Below are 25531 nucleotides of genomic sequence, written 5' to 3'. Positions count from 1 at the left end.
ATATGATGAAGTTTTGAGAATACTAAAATAAATAAAACACTGTCTTTAGGAACTTTTAAAAGTTCAAATGGGTAATAAATAGAATGCTTATTTCTTATATAATTTAAAAAACAGAAGAGGCTCACTGGCTATTATCTGACTTTTCGGTTATTACAAAAAAGATCAAGCAGGTAGTGTGTGGCCCAGAGAAGAGGCATCTATTTCTTCCTTTCTGAGTCAGGTCAGCACAATATGAGTTCACATATGGGCTAAGATTAGGATGAGCATAGTAAGCTAGGAGATAGGGGTCACACACATTTCTTCTATCTGTATCTGTGTGTCTATGTAAAACAGAAGTGAGGGAGTGTTTGGTACCTTGCATGTCCTACAGGGTGGTCCTATGACTCCATTAAGAATGATGAGATGATGAGCTATTATGGGAAAAGAAGCTGCAAAGATAACAGCCTCATCATGAGGAATATGCCTAAGTAGTATGTATTGTATCTTTATTCAGTCAAAAGTTACTGAAGAATTAAATGCTTTAGAAAAGTCTTAACACTGACAAAGAGCTCAGCAAACATACTGAAGACATGTTAAATACATTCTAAGTGCAAGTTATATAAAATGTGGCAGTCATCTATCTAGTCATGCTTTATAAATTCCAGAATGTACATTAATGCACATATTAATAACTGTGTAATATATTAAACACTTACTAATATTGGATAGTAAGTATGTACATTTATTGTACCTTAGTTTAGCAATGAATAGTACTCATTTTAAGAATTCAAAACGAAGGTCTGAATTAGCAGTTATGGATGAATTTTAAAAAGACCTAAAATTTCTTTTTTTTTTTTTTTTTTTTTTTTTTTAATGTCTTTTTCCTTCATTTCCCAGTTCTCAGTTTACTTATTTGGTTTTTCGAGACAGGGCTTCTCTGTGTAACAGCCAGCAGTCTTAGCTGTCCTGGAACTCACTCTGTAGACCAGGCTAGCCTCAAAACTCACAAAGATCCTCCTGCCTCTGCCTCCCAAGTGCCAGGATTAAAGATGTGCACCACTAGCAATCTAAAATTTGTTTAGGAGATAAAATGGAAAGCAGGTGGCACCGAATGTGGGTCACTTATTGACCCTAGAATGTCTAGTTTAATGCTGATACTAAAATCAAGGATGATAAAGAAAGTAGAGTTTGGTTATTGGAAAATGAGGTGTGTAATTTAGTTCTGATGCTTAGGTTTAGACCTGTGGAACATATGGTTGAACCACTGATGGGTAGGCCTACAAGGAGTTCTGTGTTGGAGACTGTGGTGGTTTGAATAAGAATGGTCCCCACAAGCTCATATATTTGAAGGCATAGTCACCAGGAAGTGGCACTATTTGAAAGTATTAGAAGAATTAAGGGGGTAGCCTTGTTGGAGGAAGTGTGTAGGGGTAGCTTGAGGTCTCAAAAGCCCATGCCAAGCCCAGAGTCAGTGAGTCAGTCTCTCTCTCCCTCACTCCTTCTTTCTCTCTCCCCTGCTTCTCTCTCTTTCTCTCCGCTTGTAGATCAGAATATAGTTCTCAGCTACTGCTCCAGTACCTGCCTGCGTGCTGCCATGCTTCATGCAGTGATGATAATGGATTAACCCTCTCAAACTGTAAGCAAGCCCCTTGTTAAGTGCTTTCTCTTATAATAGTTGCCTTGATCATAGTGTTGCTTCATAGTAATATAGCAGTGACTAAGACAGAGGCTATAGCTAGAAGGAGATTGTGTAGTTTTAAAAGGCATTTCTCAGTTAGAATGTATAGCTTGAAGGAATATTTAAAGAACAGAAGTAGGTTAGAGTGAAAGGGAGAGAAGCAAGACTTGACAATTAGGATGTAGTTTAAACAATTTCAGAGACACAGGGATGCATTAAACACCAGGATTTTAAAGGGGAAACATAAAACGGAGCCCATTAAAGAGACTTAAGAACAATGTAATAGAAGCTACTGGAAAGGGGTCTCAGGAAGGGTACAGTAGTTAGTAACAACTAGGAAGCCAAGAGACCTGGTAAGAGAACATCAGAAGGTGGCATTGTGTTTGGCTATATAGAGAGGTTATTGAAATGGGGCTGTTAGTGGAGAGGGGAACATAGTAAACTGAGAACTGGAAAATGAAAGGAAAAGACATAAAACTACATGATGCAAAAGTTTGTGAAGGCTAGAGAAGTAGTTTTGGTTTTTGCTTTTTAGGGTAAGATCAATGAAGAGAGACAGAGATTGAATGAGAGAGGTAGAATAATTGCTGTCCTATATTCAGTTCCTTGTACAACAGTCTGAATGATCCTTTGAAAAAGATTGTTTAAATTGCATTTATATTATACTCCACCTCAAAAGTTTGCAATTATTTCTATAAATTCAAAATTCAAAAGCCCCCGCTGTTGCCTGTCAGTACAGAGACACATTTAGCCCCCAAAAGATACTTTTTCTCTTGCCACTATATTCCCTAACAGTCTTCCTACCATACGTTTTCTGAAGCTTTTCAAATCATATTCTTTCCTTAGGGCCTTTACATTTGCTATTCCTAAGGTGGTTTCCTTCCTTACTGATTTTAGATCTCTCTTCAGATGCCACCTCCTCAAGGAATTTCTGGATCGTCTTAAATTTAAAAGTAGCCTCTGCCTCTCTTCAAGTTCTGTTTGCTTATTTATTTCAGGAAGCATGTATTACTTTCGTATTATATCAAATTGGTTTTTTTTTTTTTTTTGTAAGGTTTTTGTTGTTCTTATTTTTACTAATTGTCAACTAACAAAGCGAAGTCCCTGTGAGGTATAAGAGGCTGATGCAGGGCATCAGATATTTAAAGTACAAGAAAGAAGGTAAGAGGAAGGCAGCTAGTTGGATTGTTTTTGAAAATGCAGAGCTTAGGTTAGAGACCAACCAGGAATAGAAAACAAATCTCTTAGGATTGGAGGGAACAACAGAGAAAGAAACACACACACACACACATACACACACGCGCACACGCGAAAATAAATGTAGGTGTTGGAGGAAGTGGTAGAGAAAAGAGGGATTGTAATATAAGAGTGGTTTTTTTCCTATGTCAGCTTCTAGATAAATTGATCTAAGAGTAAGAAATAAGAAAAATGATGTTACCTTCAAATTAGTTTGAGTTTTTAGTAATAACAGTTTATATATTTGCTGATTGTTTTTCAGCAGCTGTAGATAAGATCCAGAGTTAAGTGGTGTGCTTATATATTAAGGTGCTAATTCAGAATCGAGAGTAAAAGGAGTGTAAGTACAAACAGAAGTGATATAAATGTACTCTGAGACATGGGCTAAAACTACAAAGGCGCTACTAAGAACAAGAAAGCGGTTGATGGCTGAGGTTATTTGTGAGAGTGAAAAGACTGTATTACCAGTTTAGCACATATTGATGGTTCAGATCCCCTGTCTTCTCAAGTCATAAAAGTAGATGCTAGCATGGGTTGAGGAAGTAGAACACTTCCTAAAGTGATGGTAAGACTAATGGGATTTAGAGAAGCTGTGTGCAACCAAAGCTGTTGAATATGCGAGAATGACAGTGATATAACTAAATGCCTTGTGTTTCATGTAAGTGGATGGTCCAGAACTGAAAATGATAGGCTAGGATAACATTTGTCCTTTTGTTGTCCCATATCCTACTTTATTGATCAATCTTGTGGATTTATGCAGGTTCATTTGAGGTGTTTGTATCATTGAAAAACAATCCAGTTGTCCTCATTTTGAAGTGATATGTCAGCTGATAAAATTGAAATATATTAGCCATTAAATCATCTGTAGTATAATAAAACAGCCATTCTGGCATTGGATTTCATATTTGACCTTGTTTATTTTTTTTTAAACTTAACTTTTCCTGTAACAGTCTTTGGGGAAATACGTATGTACCACGGATAGCAGAGCTCAGCCCATGAAACAAGAAAGTCTACAATGTGAATTTTTAGCAGCTGAAGTGGGGGGGGGGGTGCAAGAGAACCCAAAGAGCTTCCAAGAAGTTTGAAGGATGCAAAGTATCCCCATTACTGAGATTTTTATTAGAAGCAATTGTATGTAAAGATACTACAGTCATTAAACCATGTTTGTAAGGGAATACAATGTTTTCTTCAATAAATCACCAGGGGTAAGAAAGAGAAATATACCTAGAAAAATATATGGGGATAGAACAAGCTTTATGTCTTAAGAAAAAGCACACTCCATACCCTTGAGGTAGATATAGCTGTTGTGCAGTTCATTTCCCTCTGACTTAGCATGCCAAGAATCAGTGTGCTCTTAGATGCAAAAAATGTGTTTCTCAGACAAAAGCTGTTGCTGACATGTATGTTTTAGCATTTTGGAGATTTTCTTTATACATACATACATACATAAGACATATAATTTAAATTAGAAACAATCATATTTTGCATATTAATCCCAGTTTCCTCCCCCTCCATCCTCCTATGCCCCTGATCAACTCCCCCATCCCATTCCCCATCCACTCCCCAGGGAGGGTGAGGCTCTCCATTGTGGATCATCAAAGTCTATTTCTTCATTTGGGGCAGGTTGGCCCTCCCCCATGTATCTAGGCTAAGAGAGTATCCCTCCATGGGGAATATGTGATCATTTGTTTTATAAATTGCCAAGTCTAACTCACTAATTTTCTGTCTTCTATATACTTTAAGATGTAATATTGAATTTTTTTAGATAAAACAAGCTCATTTAGAATTTATAGTAATAAAATTGGTATGTGTTTTCTAACTTCAATACTGAAATAAGAGCAAAAACTTTGAAGTCAAACTTAGGGTCTTAAAAATGATCTACCACTTCCAAGATTTTCAGTCTTGGCAGTTTGAAGATGGAATGTGTGTCCTCAGAAATACAAAATACTATATTTCTGTTGATAGTGGTAAGGGGGTTGTTGTTTTATTTGTTTAGCTTATGGAGCTTAAGTAGTAGCAGATGAGCTAGGGAAGATTCTCAGCAAGCAGCTGAAAATGGGCTTTTGAAGTAAAGTTACACTTAGGAATGCAAATCAGTGCTCGTCTACAAAGAGGTGACTTTGATGTGATAAAAGGTGGTGTTTTAATGGTTACAGAGTAAGAGAAAAAGTAGAACCAATGATTCAGAGAAGTGAATGAACCCAGCTGCCCTTTCTAATTTTGTGCTTACAGATTTGACCTGTTGAGAGACATTCACAAGATGAGAAGCTGGGAAGTTTTAGGCCTACATTCCCACACGAAAGAATCAAATATATAAAGACAGACCCAAAATAAGTTGTAAGAGCTGGACAAATCAGTGTCTACAGCAATCAAGTTTATGACTTCTAAAGTAAGGTCATATTCAGAATGACAGGGCGTTTTGTAGCATTTTTCTTGCCTTTGTGCTGCTACCATCCTAGCATAGCATGGTGTGTTTGGAATTGGTTCTTTTCCTAGTGGAGAAGAAACATAGCAGAGCATAGATTTTGGTGATATGGTCACACCCAATAGTAATAAAGGCTACTAAGTCATCCTTTAGCATAGTGGCCATGTGGCCAGCTAAAATACTGTATTTCAAAAAGGAGGAGTGAGAGGAGATATGGAGAATAATGAGCAGTCCTTGCACATCAGTGGCTATGATGATGTTATATACAGAGTTTTAAACACTATAGTATTCCATAACATGTGAAATTAAATCATTTTATTATGCATACCAAGTTGCCTGTCACCGATTTCTGCTGTTTTTGTATGAGAAACTAAATATATTCAAGAAAGATTAAAGTAAATTTTCTTGACCATCTTTCCAGAAGAATCAGGAATAAAACAAAACATTTGTATTTTTTAAAGCTGATTGCCATTTATAAATCATAAATACTGGGTTATAGAAAGTGTCCTACAGTGGACCTCTACTACATGTTCCAAGATTCTTTTCATTATCTGATCAGAAGATAAATAATATCTTTGTTGAAAAGAAATATGTGAAGTAAAATTTGTCTCTTCTTGCTCAGTGTTGGTTAAAGAAAAAAAAAATAATAACAGGCTTCCATAGAAAGGAAATAGTCTTTTTAATTCAAAAATTGTCCAGGTGCTATTTCATGAGTTGGTTTTTCTTTATAGTATAGGAAAGGTGAATTTAAAGTCATCCAATTTGTTAAGCAAGGAGCTTAAAGACTACAAGTAAGACTAAATTTGGCCATGTTTCTTTTTTATCTCAGGGACTCTGCCATGCTCTCTGGTAACTAATATACAACAATAAGCAGTATTTCATAAAGGCCAATGCTAATTCATCTGGCGCATGAAAGAACTTTGTTGTGGGTACTACTTTTTACAGAAGACCCCCATGGGCTGATGATGTAGCTTAGGTGGTAGAATAGTTTTTCTACACACTTATATCCTGTGTATACATAAACAAGCTGTGGTGGTGCATGCTTGTAATCTCAGCTCTCAGGAGGTAGAAACCAGGGATCAGTTCTAGGTTATCCTTGGGTACATAGTGGGTTTACAACAACCTAGGCTAGAGACCTTGTTTCAAGATTTAAAATTAAGAAGCATTTATGGCTCTTGCAGGGTATCCAAGGTTCAATTCCCAGAAATAGCAACTTACAGCTTCTGTGACTCCACTTTCAGGGGATCTGATACCCTCTCTGGCCTTTGCAGGTTCCAGGCATGCTTATGGTACACATACATATATGAAGGCAAAATATTCACAAATATAAAATAAAAACATATTTTGAAGTACTTCTGTTAAATGTTAAGTACATATGCAATTAAGAGCACTGAAAGGTTTATAACAGAAAAGTACTTTCACTTAAGATGTAAATACCCTCATTATTTAACACGCTACTTTTTTTTTTCTTTTAGCCCTCAACACATTCTCTATGTAGAGCAGATAAAACATTTTATTGTGTTTTTTCTACTGAAGCTACTGGTGGTATCTGCTGTAAGTCTTGCTTCTATAGACATTGTCAATTCTGAGGCATAAAATAATTTTCTGTTCCTTATAATTTAAAATATCTGCACATTTTCCTCACATATTTCAGTCCTCAGAAATATCTTGTCAAAACTTTTAGACATCTCTAAGTGTCTTGTGAGGGCCCATTGGCCATTTTGAAGGTAGCTCCTATTATCTGTATCCTCCCTGAGGGATAAACCCAAGCTGAAGTTACTGAAGGGTAAACGAGCTGAACTATATTTTAAGCTCTTTTAAAGGACTTTATACCATTACTGACAACCTTTTGTGGCCCATTAACCTCCTCAACATGAATTTTGCAGGGACACACTCAAAACATGCCATTCTGCCCCTGTTATCCCCACTCCAAAATTCATGTATCTAACATGTATCTTCATTCCCCAAAGGCTTAATGCATGCTAACAACAGCTTTAAAAATCTTACATGCAAAATCTTGCTTAAATATCTAAATCAGATATAGATGAGACTCATGGTATAGTTCATCCTGTAACACATCCCTTACCAGCTGTAAGCCTATAAAATGAAACTAATTATATACTTAAAATATGATGATGATTGGGAGCTGAAGATGTGGGTTAGTAGCTAAGAACACTTGCTGTTCTTCCAGAGGATCTGATGCCTTCTTCTGGCCCTCATGACACTGCATGCACATGATACACAGAAATACATGGCAGGCAAAACACCTTTACACATTAAACAAAAATTTTAAAATATTCAGTGGTAAAAGCAAGTATAGGATAGACATTCCCATTCTAAAAGGGGATAACAGGTTCTGATTAAATCTAAAACACATCAGGGCAAAGACTAAATCATGAGGCATGAGAATCTTCGTGTCTTGTCTTCTATATATCCTGGGATGGAGGTTGGACCCTGAAGACTCTAGGCAATCCTGTACCATTTTTCTGTCTACAGATCTCCTGATTTAGATGACATACCTTTATTCTCCCAGGCTAATGTTACACACTTTCCCAGTCTGGAGTCTGAGTGGATCCTCTACCCTGACAATTCCACTGTATGGTGACCCAAACCCATCCCCCTAGTGGAGATTCACTAGTACAGCTCCCACAATTCTAAATAATATGGAGAGACTTCGCTTGACATTTACAAAGAGGTTAATGTTTAACAGGATTTTATATTTGCCATTTCTATCACTCCAGTAAAAATTATTTTTGTTTATTTTTGAGATGGGGGTCTCGCTAAGTAGCCCTGGCTGCCCTGGAACTCATTATGTAGACCTTGAACTCAGATCTGCCTGCCTTTGTCTCCCCAGTGTTGAGATTAAATTCTCAACCACCATATCTGGCTTATTTTTATTTCTAATCAAAGCTAAGATCTTAAAGTGTGTGTGAGGTGGGGGCTCAAAATTGGATTATAAAATGTAATAGTCAGTGTTCTCTAGAGTAACTGAATTTATGGAATAAATACATAGAATGACGTAGAGGCTTTGGTCCAGCTAATTCAGCAATAGCTGCCTATAAACAGAATATCTAAGAATCCAGTAGTTGTTCAGTCCACAAGGCAGATATCTCAGCTGCTTTTCAGTGTACACTGGCATTCTGAAGAAGTAGACTCTAATGCCAATGAAGGAATGGGCTTCAAAGTAAGGTGAGAGCAAGCAGGCAAAAAGCAAAAGCTTCCTTATTTTGTGTCCTTACATAGGCTTCCAGCAAAGGTATGCCCCAGATTTAGAAATGGATCTTCCCACCTCAAAAGATCTGGCAGGATTAAAGGTGAGTCTTCCCACCTCAAAAATCCAGATTAGAAGTGTGCCCTTACATTTTTGTGTTTAGTTACTTACAGATGTGTGTTTTTTAGTCAGGTGTTGTGGAGAACCCCAGAGCAAAGTTAGCATCTTAACAGCCATCCTTCCTACTACTCTCTTAGATACTAACATACTGGTAATTTTCCATTCTCCTATGACTGTTCTCTCCTTAAACATGGTGCAGCCTGATCCTGAAAGAGTTCCAGCTGCAGGCTTATCATATAGCATTTTATCTTATAGCAGATCAGCTGCATTCTGCTTGGAAGGGCATCCTGCCTCTCTCACATCCTCCCTTTGGTCCATTCCCTCATTTCTCCATTACTTATACCCTGGTATTATATTCATTAAAAGAGATTTGATCAGAATACTTACTGTCTTGTCTCCATCTCTCACGTCCCTTGTCTCTTAATTTCACCCCCTCCCTCGGGATCCCCGTCGACTGACCCCATGGGCCAGGGCACAGATGTAGTCAAGTTGACAACCCAGAATAGCCATCACAAGTCTACTTGTCAACTTGACATGCAATCGTATCTCCTTACGTTATGACTAATTCCCAAATGAAAACAATAACCAGATAATAATTATACCTAACATGACACAACTGTCCCTCATACAACCACAAATACATTATAATGTCCCCTTGAGGGACATTCTTTTAGTATCTCAAATTTACATGTAACCATTGATATTTTCTTAATTGATGTAGCATAACATAATTGAAAAACTGAGTAAAGGAAACATAAATATCTGTACAAATGCATTCTTTATAAAATATGACAGAACCACTCGTTTCTATTATAATCCTCATCCTACAACTGGTCACATGGCCTTAGCTGCTATTTATAACTATATTCCTCTAATACCCATTCTGTATTTCCTCCATTCTTGGCAAGCACTTCAGCAGGTCTTAGCTCTTTTCCTGGAGGAGTGACCAATACTTTCATTCCTAAAGGGGTTGTTGTAGTTTCCCATTGACTTTAATCACAGGACAAGGTAAGCACCAAGAGACACCCTAAAGGATCCCCTGTACCTCCATTGTGGAGAAGTAGTCCAATTTCCACCTTGATAATCTGAATCAATTACCTACCTATCATTGTTAGTCCTTTCTTAGCCTGATGGCTTAAGGATATCAGAAGCCCAAAGTGGCCAGGGGGATGTCTGTACTTCCAGCTCCTGGCAGGAACACTCCCACTCTGGAACCAAAACCTTAAAATAGTTTTTCATAGTTTACCACTTATCATACTGAGAAATGGATGACAGTACTAGTTATAAATAACCAAATTGATAACCTGACCTGTCTAACTTTTTCTAGATAAGTCCTACTATCTAATGGGTGGTGGGGTAGGGAGTTTATTAAAATAGGACACCAAAAAAAAAAAAAAAATGGTCAAAGAAAGAGCTACAGCAAGCCAAATTATATGCTCTTGAATGCTTAAAAAAAAAAGTAAAATTTATACTCAGTTTACTAAATTTTGTATGATAGATTTTAAAAATAGATTGTGTATAAATTACTAGCTTTTGTCTAAACTGCTATATATTGGTATAAGTAATATTTATTTTCCTATATGAACTGGGGCACTCTCTATTGAGAGCTTTTTATGCAAACAGCCTTCAATAAAGCTTTCCTATCCATTAATCTTAGAGCAATTTAAATTTTTTTTTTAATTGAGACTGTTTTACCCACTCTACTCTTATTAATTCCGTAGTAAAAATCATTAGAAGAAAGCCATAGTGCTTTTTCAGACTATTGGGATTAATTCTTGAAGATGAGAAGAAACAATACTTAACCAATGTAAAATATTATAGATGGCTTAAGAACATTGAAGGTCTTCTCCCAATATAGGAAGTAAACATCTTGGGAAAGATGACAAATTAGAGCATCCAATGTCTGTCATAGGACAAATTAAGTTAACAGAACTCTATCTTAATATTTATGAAACTTATGAAAACTTGAACAGCTGTATGTCCAAAATTATTGGAAATATGGTATCTTAGTTTTGAAGAGGAAAGGCTGAATGTTTTTCATTAATAAAAGAACAAGTCTTTTTTATTTAATGTTTTAGACTTTATTTTTCATGTTGATGCTTTGCCTGCATATATAGCTATGCATCACACACATGCCTGATGCCTGCAAAGACCAGAAGAGGGCATTGGATTTCCTGGAACTAGTGATGAACTGCCATGTAAATGCTGGGATCCTTACCCAAGTCCTCTGAAAAAGCAGCTTTGCTTTTAACTACTGAACCAGCTCTCCAGGATCAGAATAATTCTTAAGATGAGGTTTTTGCTTTATTAATGATACTCTAGAGTATGCTTGAATAACACTTTTTGATAAATTGATGACATATAATTTTACTCATTTGATCTCTGTCATGCTGGTTTGCCGTTGAACACTAAGAAGGCATACACAATCCTTTATGACATACCTGTATACCTGTTTACTTCTTAGATTCTGATCAACCACTTGTTTTGCTAGACTTTGGAATTAGAAGGAGTGTCAAGTACACAGAAGCCAGAGTCATCTTGGCCAGATGGTGTTTGGTACAGATGGATGGTTAGTTGTCATGCAGATCTCCTAGTTGGTAACTTGTTGCTGCCATCTGACTCAAAGAATCCTTCACACACACTGGCTGTCAAAAGCATCTTCTCTTCTGTCTGTTTTAGCTGTCATGTCTGTGCTCTGTACAGAAGTGTTGACAAGACATTACTGTTGTACATTTTCAATGTGGTTGTTAGTGAGTTTTCTGTTTGCAGGGTCTTTGATAGTATTGGAATCCACTTGCTTTGTAATTGTATATTTTTGAATACTGTGACTGTGCATTGTTTTATTTTTCTGATCTTTTAGAAAAATTTTATGCTATTTGTTTATTCATAATTTGATTGTTTTTTTTTTTTTAATGTAAGTAAACTTGTTTTACTTACTTTTCAAGCATCAAAAGCCAGGTCATTGTCTCTCCATTCCTTCAGGTCATTTTTGAAGGCATATCTATTTCTCAGATAACTCATTAACAATTTAATTAGCTTGTTATTCAGTTAATATGTATGGAGCATCTCAGTATATGCCAGACACTATGTGATACTAGAGATTACAGTAACAAATATTCTCTTCCCATCAGATATGTAGACAGACTAGAATACTATAAACACCTTAACTAAATGAAAAGTACAGGACATGCTCTATTTGTTCAGTTACACTTAAGCAGATTTGGCATTAAAATACATTTTCATCTGATTTAAGAAATAGTTCAAGACTTCTGTGTGAAATAGCCATTGACATATTAACTTTCCCAGCTATTGAATACATTATTTATTATAATATGTTATAAGCAGATGTGCTGAAGTGTGTCTTTAAGCTAGAGAGAGGAAGATGAAAATTAATTGGCAGAAGTGTTCTGAGTTGATTCCAAATGAACATACATGGTCTTTTGGTTTCTTCACTAAAATTTGGGAGGGAGCATAATAGATGAAGAATGGGCTGAGACTTGAATAATTTAGACATTTATTCTCAGCCTATCTCTAATTAACTAGGTTTTTAAAAAGTTGTTACTTGCTCACTAAACAGCAATAGGATTTATATAACCATTGTGATAATAGTGAAAATGAGGCAATTATTGAAATTACTTATAATCATTGAATACAGTGAATTTTTCCATTTTCCAGCTCTAGTCATGCTTTTCCTCAGAAGCAATAAACCCTTGTGAAAAGAACAGGGAGAGTACTGTTTAAGTTTCTCTTCACATTGGTTTTAGTATTGTTTCTTAGCCTAAATTGATTCTTAGTATCTCATCAATAAATTTAATATAAATTGAGGTCCAGATGTGATGGGAGATGTCATTCTGTATATGTTTCTCATACTGGTTAATGAATAAAACACTGTTGGCCAATAGGAAAGGAAGATAGGAGGGACTAGGAGACAAGGAGGAAATAGGAAGTAGTAAAGGAGTCAGGATGGAGAGCCTGGAGAGAACAGAACCGCCATTCCTCTGCTCTCGGTAAGACCACGTGGAAATACATAGAAATGGGTTAATAATTAAGACAGAGCTAGCCGATAAGAAACTAGCACCTGGCCAATAGCATTGTATCAAATACAGAGTCTCTGTGCATTATTTGGGGCTGGCGCGGTGGCGGGACAAGACCAGGCAGCGGGCAGAAAAACCACACTCCCTATACAGATGAATACTACATAAAAGAGTAGAATGGACTTTTTTCAGAGATATCATTTGAAATACAAACAATAAACAGGACAATATTAGGTGTGTTGTAATGTTTATGTTACATTATTGTGCATTTTTAATATTATTTATCATCTTTCACATGCAGAAAGTTAAAGTGTAGCTATGTGTGCTCCCACACACCTAAATATCTTTGGTATTTCACCTTTTCTATTTCTCTTTCAAGGATCATATTTAGACCATTATCCATATAGCCTCTTGGTAATTTACACCATGGAAACTGTGACATCCTCCCTGTATTTACTTTCACTACAAATACAGAATCAATACTTACTTCTCTTAGTTTATTATACATAGCTACTTATCTAACTTGGATAATACTTTATTGGTTTCATGCAATAAATGTTTTTTGGTTGATGTCAAAAAAAAAAAAGAAATTACTTACTGATGTTTATGAAGAATTTTGAGTTCTTTGAAATAAAAGTATCCTAAATGCATAAAGTATATTTAGATGACCTTAACATATTGCTGACTCTCCCACCTCAGGAAGAGTACATAGCCCAGATAATTTTAAGGTATCAAGAATTAACTGTAATGTTGGTATCATTTTTGTAGTCAGTTTACCACACTCATTCCAGCAACTTTGGTGCCAATGTATGTAAAGAATAAGATGTCTTATTCCAGGATGCTTGGTTCTGAATGTCTAGGGTTTGATATTTAGGGCTTGAATTCTATAAGGCTTAGACTCATCATTGGTTCCTTCTTCTGCTTATAATAATCAGCATATATTTAACAACATTTGGGGAGTCCTGTGGGGGGAATGTCAAGTTATGTAAGACTCCCCCCACACAACAGAGAAAACTAACATGCCAGTGTGGTTACTTGCCTGCCCTGTCAGTTATTCATATTTAAAGTGTCCTGTGTATAAAAGTCCATCTTTTATTTGAGTGTGTTACTTTTCTTTAATTTCTTAAAGTTGTATTTGAGACTTAAGGAACAGATCTTTATTTATAAAGAACTTTAGTCTTACTTGGGATCTGAAAATAATATAACTTCATTAATTGTGAACTTGTGATTTAGTCAATAAAAGAAATTAAATATCTAATATATACCAAAGGTTGCTGTAATTATTAGAACCCTTTTCATATTTTAAGAAATTTATATTTAGTCACTTGTTCCTCCAGTGGTAGAAAGCAGCAAAGACTTTTATATTATGCTTTCTTAAGATAGCTTTTAAGAATTTACTAATGAGTTAATTGTGATACAACAATTTCAGATTTCTCTTGAAGGTTGGCACATCTATATGTGTATACTTCTAATACATATGTCATTTTCATTGTTGTTTTCACAGCCAATATTATAAAATACAAGGGGATTCTATCACTTAAAATCTATAAATAATAGTTTTATATAATAAAAATGAACTCTTGTGTTCTTGTTTCTGGCTACTATTCTTTTAGAATTTATATTCGTTCTTAGAATTTATATTCGTTCCTTTGCTTTTCATTATATTTACTTCTAGCTACTTCTTTTTGTGATTTTGTACTCTAAAAATTAATTTCAGTGCTTATTTTAAAGACATAAAAGTTTAAGACTGGTATGTATTTTAAAAGTGTAATTTTAATGTGGCATCTACTTAACCATTCATGCTTTTTTCTCATTTACAAGTATTGAATTTCAAATTATAATATTTGTCTTTACTGAAAGATCAAGAAAACTCTAGACTAAAATCTTTAAATAAGGTAATTTTTAAAAGTTGTATTCTACTGATATGATATGATATGATATGATATGATATGATATGATAATGATCCCAAGTAAATCCCTGGAGCCAGTCAGTAACTGGTAAGTTATCAATAGACAGGAAATGGTTTCTCAGGCTAACTGGGTTTTTTTTTCTTTAGACCGAGACCTATGAACAAAGAATACGTGAGCAACAAGAACAGCTGTCATCTCAACAAACTCTTATTAACAACCTAAAATCACAGCTACTTAAGGATTCTTGTCGAGGTATTTCTATCTTCCTTTCTTCCTTTTAAAATGTATTTCTGGAAACTTTTTAGAGAAAAGGTACAATTTAAGTTTTTCTGTTTTGTTTTGGTTTTTAAAGTGGTTCTGATGCAAGAAGCATAGTACAGCTATATATCATGTTTATTTAATTGAAACTTGTAAGACATGGGGAAGTGGGCACTCACATATTCTATAGGCTGAAACCCTGATTGAGAAAACTTCCTTGAAGGCACTTTGCCAATGAATAACAAAAAGCTTTTTAAAAAGTTTGTGCCTTTGAGATGAAAATAGAAGCCCTAAGAGTATCTAAGACATCTGAGCTTCCAGATATCTGATCATGTACTGTGCCCAGAAAGGTACAGAAGCTTTGTGCCCTTCCATATTCCTTGCCCTGTGCATCTCTCCCTTTAAATGCCCTTTGAATGAACCAATCAATAATCCAAAAAGGTACAGTATCCAAAAGTTAAGTTATAGTGAACAACTGTATAGCCAAGGAACGCAGTGATAATAGTTGTTAACTTACCAACAGGAAATATGTTCATGATATGCAGCAAAGTAAAGACAGTAAGATACAAAATATATATAAAGTATTTCATGTGTACAGAAAAGCATTGTTTGAGTTTATATGTAGAATAAAAAAATATAAAATATAAACCACAATGTCAATAAGAGTAGTTCACACGTGATAAAAATTAGATAGCTTTTTTGTTTTTTTTTTAATAATTTAAAATTTTTTTTTATTTATTTATGCCTGTCTGCCTGTTTATGTGTCTATGTCACGTGTGTGTGCCCTGTACCCACCAAGACCAGAAGAGGGTGTTGGAGTTAATAGATGGTCATGAACCACCATGGGGGTTCTAGTAAGCAAACCCACGTCCTCCAGAAGAGCGTCAGGTGCTCTCAACCACTGCGCTCTCTTCAGCCTCCAGTTCCTTTTTCTTTTTGTCATAGCTTCCTTTCTAATGTTCTATAAGCAAGAGGTTTTTTTTGTTTTGTTTTGTTTTGTTTTGTTTTTTAAGTATAATTGTCTCAAATAAGAAATGCATACCAAAAAGTATAAAAGTTTAATTGGCCTGGGAGTGTAGCTGTGGTGGGACACTTAGCTAATGCATCTTGGGCACCATTCCACTCCTCAAAAAAAAAAAAAGGCCCTAAAAATGTTTAACTTTTGATAAAGTAAAATGTAAGGAGCTTAATTAATTCTAATCTTCTGAATTCTGTATATTTTTACCATTGACTCATGGGAAAATAAGTGTTTAGTGGGAAGGAAAAACTCTAAATGAACAACTTCTTGCCAAGGTAAATATTATATAAACATTGAATATTATAAAACTAGAGCTTATAATTTATTCTTTTAAAATTATTGAGATTTGGTTTTGTTTGATTATTTTTGTTTATTTGTTTGATTGGTTTGTTGGTTTGTCATTGTTTGGTTGTGGGTTTTTTGAGACAAGGTCTCACTGTGTAACTCTTGACTGTCCTAGAACTCATTTTGTAGACCAGGTTGGCCTTAAACTCACAGAAATCCACCTGCCTCTGCCTCCCTAGGACTGGTATTAAAGGCAGGCGACACTATGCCTGGTTTCATTTTTTTATTATAATTACCTTTTCAGGACTTTGAACTGATGTACAAGTATTTTGTCTTGCAGATAACAGTTATGGCTATTTGCTTGAAGACAGTGAAAGAAGGAAGAATAATTTGACTCTTGATGAACCACATGATAAAGTGAAGCTAGGAACACTGAGAAATAAGCAGTCAAAGGTAGGAAGTACTGTCAGACTCATTATTAAGAGAGTTAGGCTACACAGACGTACAGGTTATTTAGGCTGAATGCTCTCACAATTTGAGTGGGCAGACTATAGGAAGAAAGTAGGTAGATAGTTTTTTTTTTGTTTTGTTTTTTGGTTTTTTGTTTTGTTTTGTTTTGTTTTTTAGTTTTTTTGTTTTTTGTTGTTTTTTGGTTTTTGGTTTTTTTTTTTTTTTTTTTTTTTTTTTGCCCTAACATTGCTTCTGTAGAAATCAGCATTAAATGTTGATATACAGTATATCTTCCTTGTTTCATCTTTCTTAGGCAGTGACCTGCCACTGAAATCTTTTTTTAAGAAAAAATTTTTAATTAATTTTATGTGTATATATGTGTGCACCATATCCATGCCTTCAGAGGTCAGAAGAAGTATCAGATCTCCTGGAACTAATTATAGATGGTTGTGAGCCACTGTTTGGGTACAGGGAACTAAACCAAGATTCACTGTAAAAGCAGTAGTGCTCTTAACCAATGAGCTAGCTCTCTCTAGTCCCTATGTTACTGTTTTTAATTTTAAGTGGGTATCTGTATGTGGATACATGCACATGATTATAGATGCCCATGGAGGCTGGATGCATTAAATCTCCTTGCTCTGGAGTTACAGTTGTGAGCTATATGAAGTAGGTGCTAGGAACCAAACTCAGGTCCTCTGTAAGAGTAGTACATACTATGTACTGATGAACCATTTCTCTCCAGTCCCTTCCCACTAAAATTCTAAACAATTTTCTATGTCTGTAAACATGACATATCCTCCTGTGTAGAATTACTTAATTTAAAATAAAGCTTAAGCTTCATATTTCCTAGTGTTTTTCTTAAAGATTTGTTTGTGTATGTCTGCACGTTAGTATGCCCTTATTGTGTATGGGTGTGTGTGCCTGTTACACACATACAAGAGCTAGAAGAGAGTACCAAGTATTCTACACTATTAACTCCTTGCCACTATTAAGGTTATTTGTGTTTTATGTGTGTGAATATTTTGCCTGCATGCCTTTGTATATACCACATGCATGCCTGGTACCCATTGAAGTCAGAAGAGATCATCAGATCCCCTGAACTGGAGTTAAGGATGGTTGTGAACCACTATGTATAGGTCCTGGGTATCAAACTTGGGTTTCTGAAACAGCAACAAATGATCTTAACCACCGAACCATCTCCCCAGCTCCAGAGGCAGGGGGAGAGTGGTGTTTCCCTGAATCTGGGGCTTGCATTTTCTGCTAGGCTGGAAGCCAAAAAGACCCAGAGGCCACCTTCCACCTCCCTTGGTACTAGGGTTGCAGGTACTGTGCTTGTTCTTTGAGTACTAGCAGCAGACCTCCAGTTCTCATGATTGCACCTGCGCACTCTACTGAGCCATCTCTCTAGGCTCCCTAGTGATTCCCCATCCCCTTGTATCATGACCATTTAATGAAGTGAAGTTTTAACAAAGCAATAAAACTTTAAACTGAGGTGGACGGTGAGACAAATGTTATGAGTAGTTTTCTTGCCAGCCTGGTCCCACAGCCATGTCAGCTCCAAATAACACACATAGATGCTGTATTAGATACAGCTGTTGACCTGTTACTAGCATTTCTTATTGGCTAGCTCTGTCTTAAATATTAACCCATTTCTATCAATCTAAGTGTTTCCACATGGTCTTACCAGAGAGAGGATTCGGACCTCTGCGCTCTTGGTCCTACATGTTGACTCTCCTCATACCTCTCCCCAAATCCTCCTTGTCTCCTAGTCCCACCTATCTTACTTTCCTATTGGCCAACAGGGCTTCATTCATTAACCAATAAGAAAAACATATTTACAGAATGACATCTCCCATCAGACAAATGATCTTAGATTTAAATTGTTTTCTACTTTTTTCATCAACTTCCTTTGTTTGGCTAGCTTATTTCCAAAGAATTAATAATTCTGTGCCAGTTACACTGTATTTGTGGACAGACCATGGGAAAGGCCCAAAGAAATAAGCTCTGGGTAAGGAGCAAAGTGATTTATCATCATTATCCTTGTTAATACAAGAGACATATGTGATGTACATATTTTAATTCTTTGAATAGCTCATGAATTTCATTTTCTTGTGCTGTAACCATTTAATGTAAATAAAATCAGGCTGTATTTTAAATTTATCTTATGTATCTTAATCCAACGGGCTAATGAACACTGAATACATAAACAAGAAATCTATTCTTTTTTATATTCATATTTATTTTTCTTTTCAAAATGTTTCTAATTAAAACTAATTACATCACTTTCCTCCTTCCAGCCCTTCTTAGCTATCCTCTCTTGACCACTCTTGTGAACCCCCTTTCTTAAGCTGATAGCTTTTTTTCCTTGATTACTATTATATACTACATATATATATATATATATATATATATATGCATACATATACATATATACATTCCTTGACTATATATACACATACATACAGATATACATACATACACAGCATGCTGAACCTATTTTTATTTTTGTGTGTATATGGTTTCAGAGCTGACCATTCTGAGTTGGACAACCAATAACAGAACTCATCCCTGAGAGCTCAAGGCTATTTCTCCCTCTTTCGTCAGTCATTAGTTGTCTCTAGTTCTTTGTGTAGGGGTGGGACCCCACACTATTTTCCTTCACAAGTTAACATGTAGGTTGGTCTGCCATTGTTCTGGTCTTATTTATGCATCCATTTGTAGGAGAGATGTTTCACAGCTGACTCTCTGCTATTCTGGTTCTTACAGTTTTTCCACCCCCTCTTCCATTATGTTCTCCCATAGATGCAGGAATAGTGATGTAGAGGAATCTGTCAGGGCTGGGATCCCTACTATGTTGTGGTTTGCTGTGATGGTTTCCATTTGCTGTAGAGAGAAGCTTCTTTGATTTATGGTACCTACACTTACTTACCTGTGGGTATAAGGATAAGACTTAGAATGTAGTAAGGAATTATTGTGGTCTGAGGTCCATGACCTCACTAGCCCCAGGAAGCTGGCTAGATTTCCAGTACCAGGCATGATTTTCTTAGGCCTTAAGTCCTATTATACAACTGTTGATTGCCACTGACATGTAAATGCCCCTTATTGAACCTCTATGTATATCTTGCCATGATGGTAATTGTCATGGTTCATAGGTATTACAGCTATCTAATTGCATCCCTCCCTTGACATCTTGTGTATTCTGGAGCCAGGGAAGTGAGACCAGAGGAAAGAGGCCTTCAGGTGCGATCCAGCTTGAATTCCAGGTCCAGTGTCCTAAGTGTGAGGTGTCTCCAACCCACCTTCAACTCCTGAGAGAAAACCAAGGGCTTCATCTGTATTGTTTGGGGAGTCACTTGGACTATCCTAACCAACCTTTCAAAAGGAGGGTTTCTTATAGCTGGTGCTGGGGTTTTCTTAGTTTGTGGCTCTTGAGGGAAGCATTGTCAGCCCACATGGCTTACCTTCCTTCAGTATGTATGAATATTATTATGTATGCATATATACTTATATACCATATAAATTTTAGGTAAATATAAAATATTATGATTCCTTGATGCTGTCTCAAACAGTCTTGGTGTTATTTGTCCGCAATTCTCCTCCCTCTGTTGTGCTCCCCTCCCTGTTACTCCTTTTGCCATTTCATATCACCTGTATTCTTCTACCCACTGCCTCCCCACACACACAATGATTCCTTTGTACTTTTTGGTTTCTGTGGTTACTCCACGTTGTATACTCCCTTCTCAGGATTTGAAGCTAGGGACCAAAGATGAGTGAGAACATGGTGTTTGTCTTTCTGGGTCTTAGTTATCTTTCTCAGTGTAATCTTTCCTAGGACTTTTCATTTACCTGAAAATTTCATGATTTAATTTTTCCTATAGATGAGCAGTATTCTATGGTGTATATGTACCATGTTTTCATTATCTATGTTGTTAAAGGTTATTTAAGTTGTTTCCATTTTCTGGCTTTGTGAATAGGGTGGCTGTGAACGTACCTGAGCAAGTATCTGTGATGTCAGGTCCTCTGGGTATGTGCCAAGCAGTAGTTAAGCAGAACATATGGTAGGCTTATTTTTAGTTCTTTGAGAATTCTCCATACTAGTTTCCAGAATGGCTGCACCAATTGCCTTTCTGCCAACAGCGAGTGAGGCCTCTCCTTTCACTACAACTTCACCAGCATTTTTTGTCAGTTGTTTTGCTGCTCTTAGCCATTCTGACTGGGGAAGATGAAATCTCAAAGTAATTTCATTTTACACTTCCCTGATCACCAAGGGTAACAAGTACCTTTTGAAATATTCTTAGGCGTTATTATCTCTTCTAGTGGAAACTGTTTAGATCACTAGTCCACTGGGTCATTTGTTCCCTTGACTTTTTTTTTTTTTTTCCTGTTTTTCTTTTTCTCCAGCTCTTTATATATTCTTGATTTAATCTTCTGTCAGATATATACTGGCAAGAATACTCTCCCATTCTGTGGATTTCATCTCTTACTTGATTGTTTGATTGTTTTCTTAGCTATGCAGAAGCTTTTTAATTTTATGAGTTCCCACTTGTCAATTGTTGGCCATAATTTCTGAGCAAGTTGAGTTCAACTCAGAAAGTCCTTTCCTATACCTATACCTTATAGGCTACCACCTATACTTTCTTCCAGCAGTTTTAGTGTTTCAAGTTTCAGATTTGAGGTCTTTGATCTATTTGGGGTTTTGTTTTTGTTTTTCAGGATGATAGATATCTAATTTCATTCTTCTGCATGTGGACATCAGTTTTTCCCAGCACCATTTGTTAAAGATGCTGTCTTTTTGTTTTGTTTTGTGTTTTGAGACAGAGTTTTTTTGTGTAGCCCTGGCTGCCCTGGAACTCACAGAGATCCACCTACCTCTGCCTCCCAAGTGCTGGGATTAAAGGCAAGTGCCACCACCGCCCAGCTAAAGATGCTGTCTTTTTTCGTGTATGTTTTTTTGCTTTTGCCAAATATCATATGACTGTAGTTAAGAGTACTCATGTTTGGGTCTCTGTTTTATTCTATTGGTTTCCATGTCTGTTTATGTGCCAGTATCATTTGTTTTTATTACTGTAGCTCTACCATGTGCTTTTAAGGATAACTTAGACTTATTACATATTTGAAAGCTGACTCTATAAAATAGTCTTAACTATTAGTGGTTAATAAAATATTAGCTAATCAAGCAATTGAAATTAAAACCTTTTGCATTTGCGTAAGTATTGATCTGTACTTAAGAAGTTATAATTATATTCACATTTAGATAATACAGATGAGAAAATATTTCCTAGGAATAGATTTTGAAATATTTTGTTATATTAGGTTTTTTCTTATTCAAAATGAAATCAGTCCACATTTAGTTGCTATTTCATAAAAGTACACATCTGTATGATGAGACTAGGAAAGCATAGAGGAATGGGTAGGATGTATATGTTGATACTTAAATTAAATTAAATACTTAAATTAAACTAATATTATTTCTAGAAGTTACACTCCTAATCAGTTGGCCTTGTTTCTGTATGAATTAGTAAGTTAACAAAAATGACTTTAAACGGTAAGAAAAGGATTTACTACTAACCACCTAGAGTCCTTTTGTCCTTCTTTTGATAGATGACTTGAAGATTTGTTTCCTTTGAACTATTTCTGTGAGAATGTGCAGCGGGGAAAGGCTGTTGGACACTTTGGCAAGTGGCACCTGTGTAGACAGCTAGAGAAATGAGACATGAAGCAAAGGAATGAGAGATACATGGGGAAAGACCTTTTTAGAATGTTTGACTAAGAAAATTTAAAATTGAGTTAGGGGTTTAGCTCTATGGTTGAGTGCTTGGCTAGTATGCATGCATCGTGGGTTCAGTCTCCAGGACTGTGATCACTCAACCAATCAACAGAAATAGTATTTATAGCCTGTATTCATGCTATTCCTATACAGAGACTGTGCAGGAGTCCATTCTCTTCTAAAAATGTCATTAAAAGGTCAAAGCAACAAGGCCCTATCATTAAATAACATTCAGTATTCTACTTAGAGTTGAAAGAATGTGCCTAATATAATTTAGTAACTGGGTTTCACCTCTTGTCCATCACATTAGTTACATATCTTTTACAATGTCTGTCATATAATTAGTTACCCTAAACTTACTAATAACTTAATAACATAAAAATAAGTTATTTTTTCAATTTCTGTGTATCAGAAACTTAGGAGTGACTTAGCTAGGTAGTTGTGGCTCATGATTTCTCATGTGTTGAAATCAAGAGTAGGCAAGGGTTGCAGGCTGAAAGCTTCTCTTGTTGGAGGATACATTTCCAAGATGGCTCACTCACACAACTTTTGGCAGGAGGCTTTGCCATATGGGTGTCTACTCATAGCCTGGCAGCTAGCTTTCCTCCAAGTAAGGGATCCAAGAGTAGAGTGCAAAGTGCCTTCTGTGACCTAGTCACTAGTCACATACCTTTACTTCCACAGTATTCCCTTCTAAGTATCACAAGCATTGTAGGTTACAATCTATAAAGGAAAATGTCAATGGTGGGGGTAGGGGAGAGGGTTAGTCCCCCAGTCAAATGGGAAGAAATACCACGATTTTAAGAATTTGAAAAATTGTTACACGAATATAGACTTTTAAGAGAATGTTAATGGGCAGTGCTTGGAGAATGAAAAAAAAAAAAAAACAATGCATGTTGTTACTGATTTTTTTATAAGCAGTTTTAAAAGTTGACAAACTTATAAACAAGAAATGAAATGATGTGAAAATGCATCCTGCTCCTCCCCCATCCCCATTGTGTGCACATACGTTGAACTTAGGTTCCTTTTAAGCTATGAGTACTCGGTAGTTTTTACAGCATAGAGTTCCAAATGCTACCACAATTCTAACCAAAATAACATGGTCAGGTCTGTCACAGCAGTACCCTATCTATGGTCCTGGTGCCATTTCTCTATTAGTTTGCATTCTTTTGCCATGATAAATACCATGACCAAAAGCAACATGAGGAGGGAGGGATTTATTTCATCTTCCAGTTGTAGTTCATCATGAAGGGGAGACAGATTTCTCTGATTTAGATAGGCCTTGCCTTTTCAATATAAGCAAATGTCCCATTCTAAGGGTAGAACCAGTTTTATTTTTACTCAGTCATTAATGTTCAAAGTTTTTCCAGAGTTACAGAATTAAATATCACAAATTCTAAGAAAAATGTTAAAATGTAAAGCTTTTTAATAAATTCCTTAAATTTAAAAATTTAAATTAGTATAATACATATATGCAACTATACACACGTACACACACACACACACACACAATTTTTAGAAAAAGAAAATGAGAAGTGGCATCTTCCCTAACTTTCAGGTAAATTTGAGTATGCTTAGTGTGGCTGTCTTTTCTCCCCTTATATCCCCAAACTGTTCTTTTTTTCACATCTCCCCCTCCCCTTTTTAATTTGAAGCCTGCAAAATGGAATTGGCATATTCTTTCCAGTCTTGGTTTCTCATGCTAAATAATGAAAAGGCTGGGTTTTTTTTTTTTTTTCTCACAACCTCAATAGGTAACAAACAGCCACCCCCTCTCCCTGCAAAGCAATCTAGTTTCTCTTTCTGTTGTTTTAAAATCTGTCATCCTAAAAGCTCTCCACATTTAGTTTGAATGTATTATTTTTCAGTGTTATAGAATACACCTACATTCAGTTTGTTATATTTTGGTTTTGTTTTATATTTTCTTCCTTGAGTTATATGCTAGGAATCCAGCCTCACATATACAGCATGGCTGAAAAAGGACAGCTTTTAACAGTTGTGGGTATTGTTCTTTGTAATACACCACTATTTGATAAGAGGCAGTTCCTTTTCTTTTTCTTTTTTTTTTTTTTTAATTCGTCAGTATCTGTGTTCACACACATCTCGAGGTCAGAGAACAACTTGCAGGAGGAGTCTGGATCAAACTCCAGTAGTCAGGTTTGGTGGCAGGTGCCTTTACCTCTGGAGCCATCTCACTGACCCAGGTTCTTAAACTTATCTGAAGCCAGTGAACTCCTCACCTACTTAAAACCCAGTGGTCTGTCTTTCATTTTGACTGTCTTTTTACTCGTGTTGTTTTATAACATAATGAGCTAGCCATTTGGAGATTATGGGTTTACTGAACTGTATAGATCTTCCAAGTGTTGACTTATTAGATAATATTAAAAAATCAAATTTAATGTAATCGTCAAGCTCACCACAAAAGCCTTTTAACTATTGGGCAGCTGTCAAGCTTACTATAACAGGTACAACTTTTCCAAATTTTAATTCTCACTTGAAAGCTCAAATTTTATTATTGGCAACAAGTCTTGTCACTTGTTTTCCTTAAAGTGACAGGCTAGCTTCATTTGCTTTTGAGAAAATGTCTGAATAACCATAGCCTGCGTGTCATTCATTCTTTGAAGTGAAAATAGCATTCTATTAAAAAAAAAAAAAGTGACTAGTTCAGCTTGCAACTCAAACATTACACAAGTTTTTCCCCAAGACAACCCCTGCACTTCAAGATAACATCAGCAGTTTCAATCACAGCTGCTTTTGTACCATCAGTATAAATGCCAATACAGTAAACACTGCAAATGCCATCTCAATGCTGTTGTGAGAGTAGTTTAGCTAATGGATGGCATTATGCAAGTCTAATCATTAACCATTTTGCAGATGCCAAGAGAAAACGTAGACCATGTCAGAGAAAAAATGTCTTTATTAGCTGTAAAATAGCAAGCAAGAATATGTCTGCCTTGTTCCCACCTGGGCAGGAGGAGGTATACATAGGAGAACCCAGATGGATGGATGCCTGGGACCACGTTAGTAGAAAGGAATGTTTAGCTTAGGGAGTCAGCACTTTATAACATGCTCCAATTCAGCTGGATCTTTGGGAAGCTATCTGGTCTTTCAAATTAGTTCTCTGTAAACATGATCCTAAAAAATGTCCAAATAAAGAAT

At 36.0% G+C, this 25531-nt stretch overlaps 1 protein-coding gene across 3 annotated transcripts in view; it reads left to right on the top strand.

The window, feature by feature from the left end:
• Window positions 1-25531, top strand: part of Tank (TRAF family member associated NFKB activator) — a 72274-nt gene that overhangs the window by 29972 nt on the left and 16771 nt on the right. For all 3 annotated transcript variants that reach the window (XM_051184587.1, XM_051184586.1, XM_051184585.1), the window contains exons 3-4: window positions 14741-14846; window positions 16496-16608. In XM_051184587.1, coding sequence (XP_051040544.1) covers window positions 14741-14846; window positions 16496-16608 — 219 coding nt within the window. The remainder of the gene's footprint in view (window positions 1-14740; window positions 14847-16495; window positions 16609-25531) is intronic.

Source organism: Phodopus roborovskii, unplaced genomic scaffold, assembly GCF_943737965.1.
Source record: "Phodopus roborovskii unplaced genomic scaffold, PHOROB, whole genome shotgun sequence".
In the NCBI taxonomy this organism is placed as follows: Eukaryota; Metazoa; Chordata; class Mammalia; order Rodentia; family Cricetidae; genus Phodopus; species Phodopus roborovskii.
This window is presented reverse-complemented; position numbering and strand designations above follow the sequence as displayed.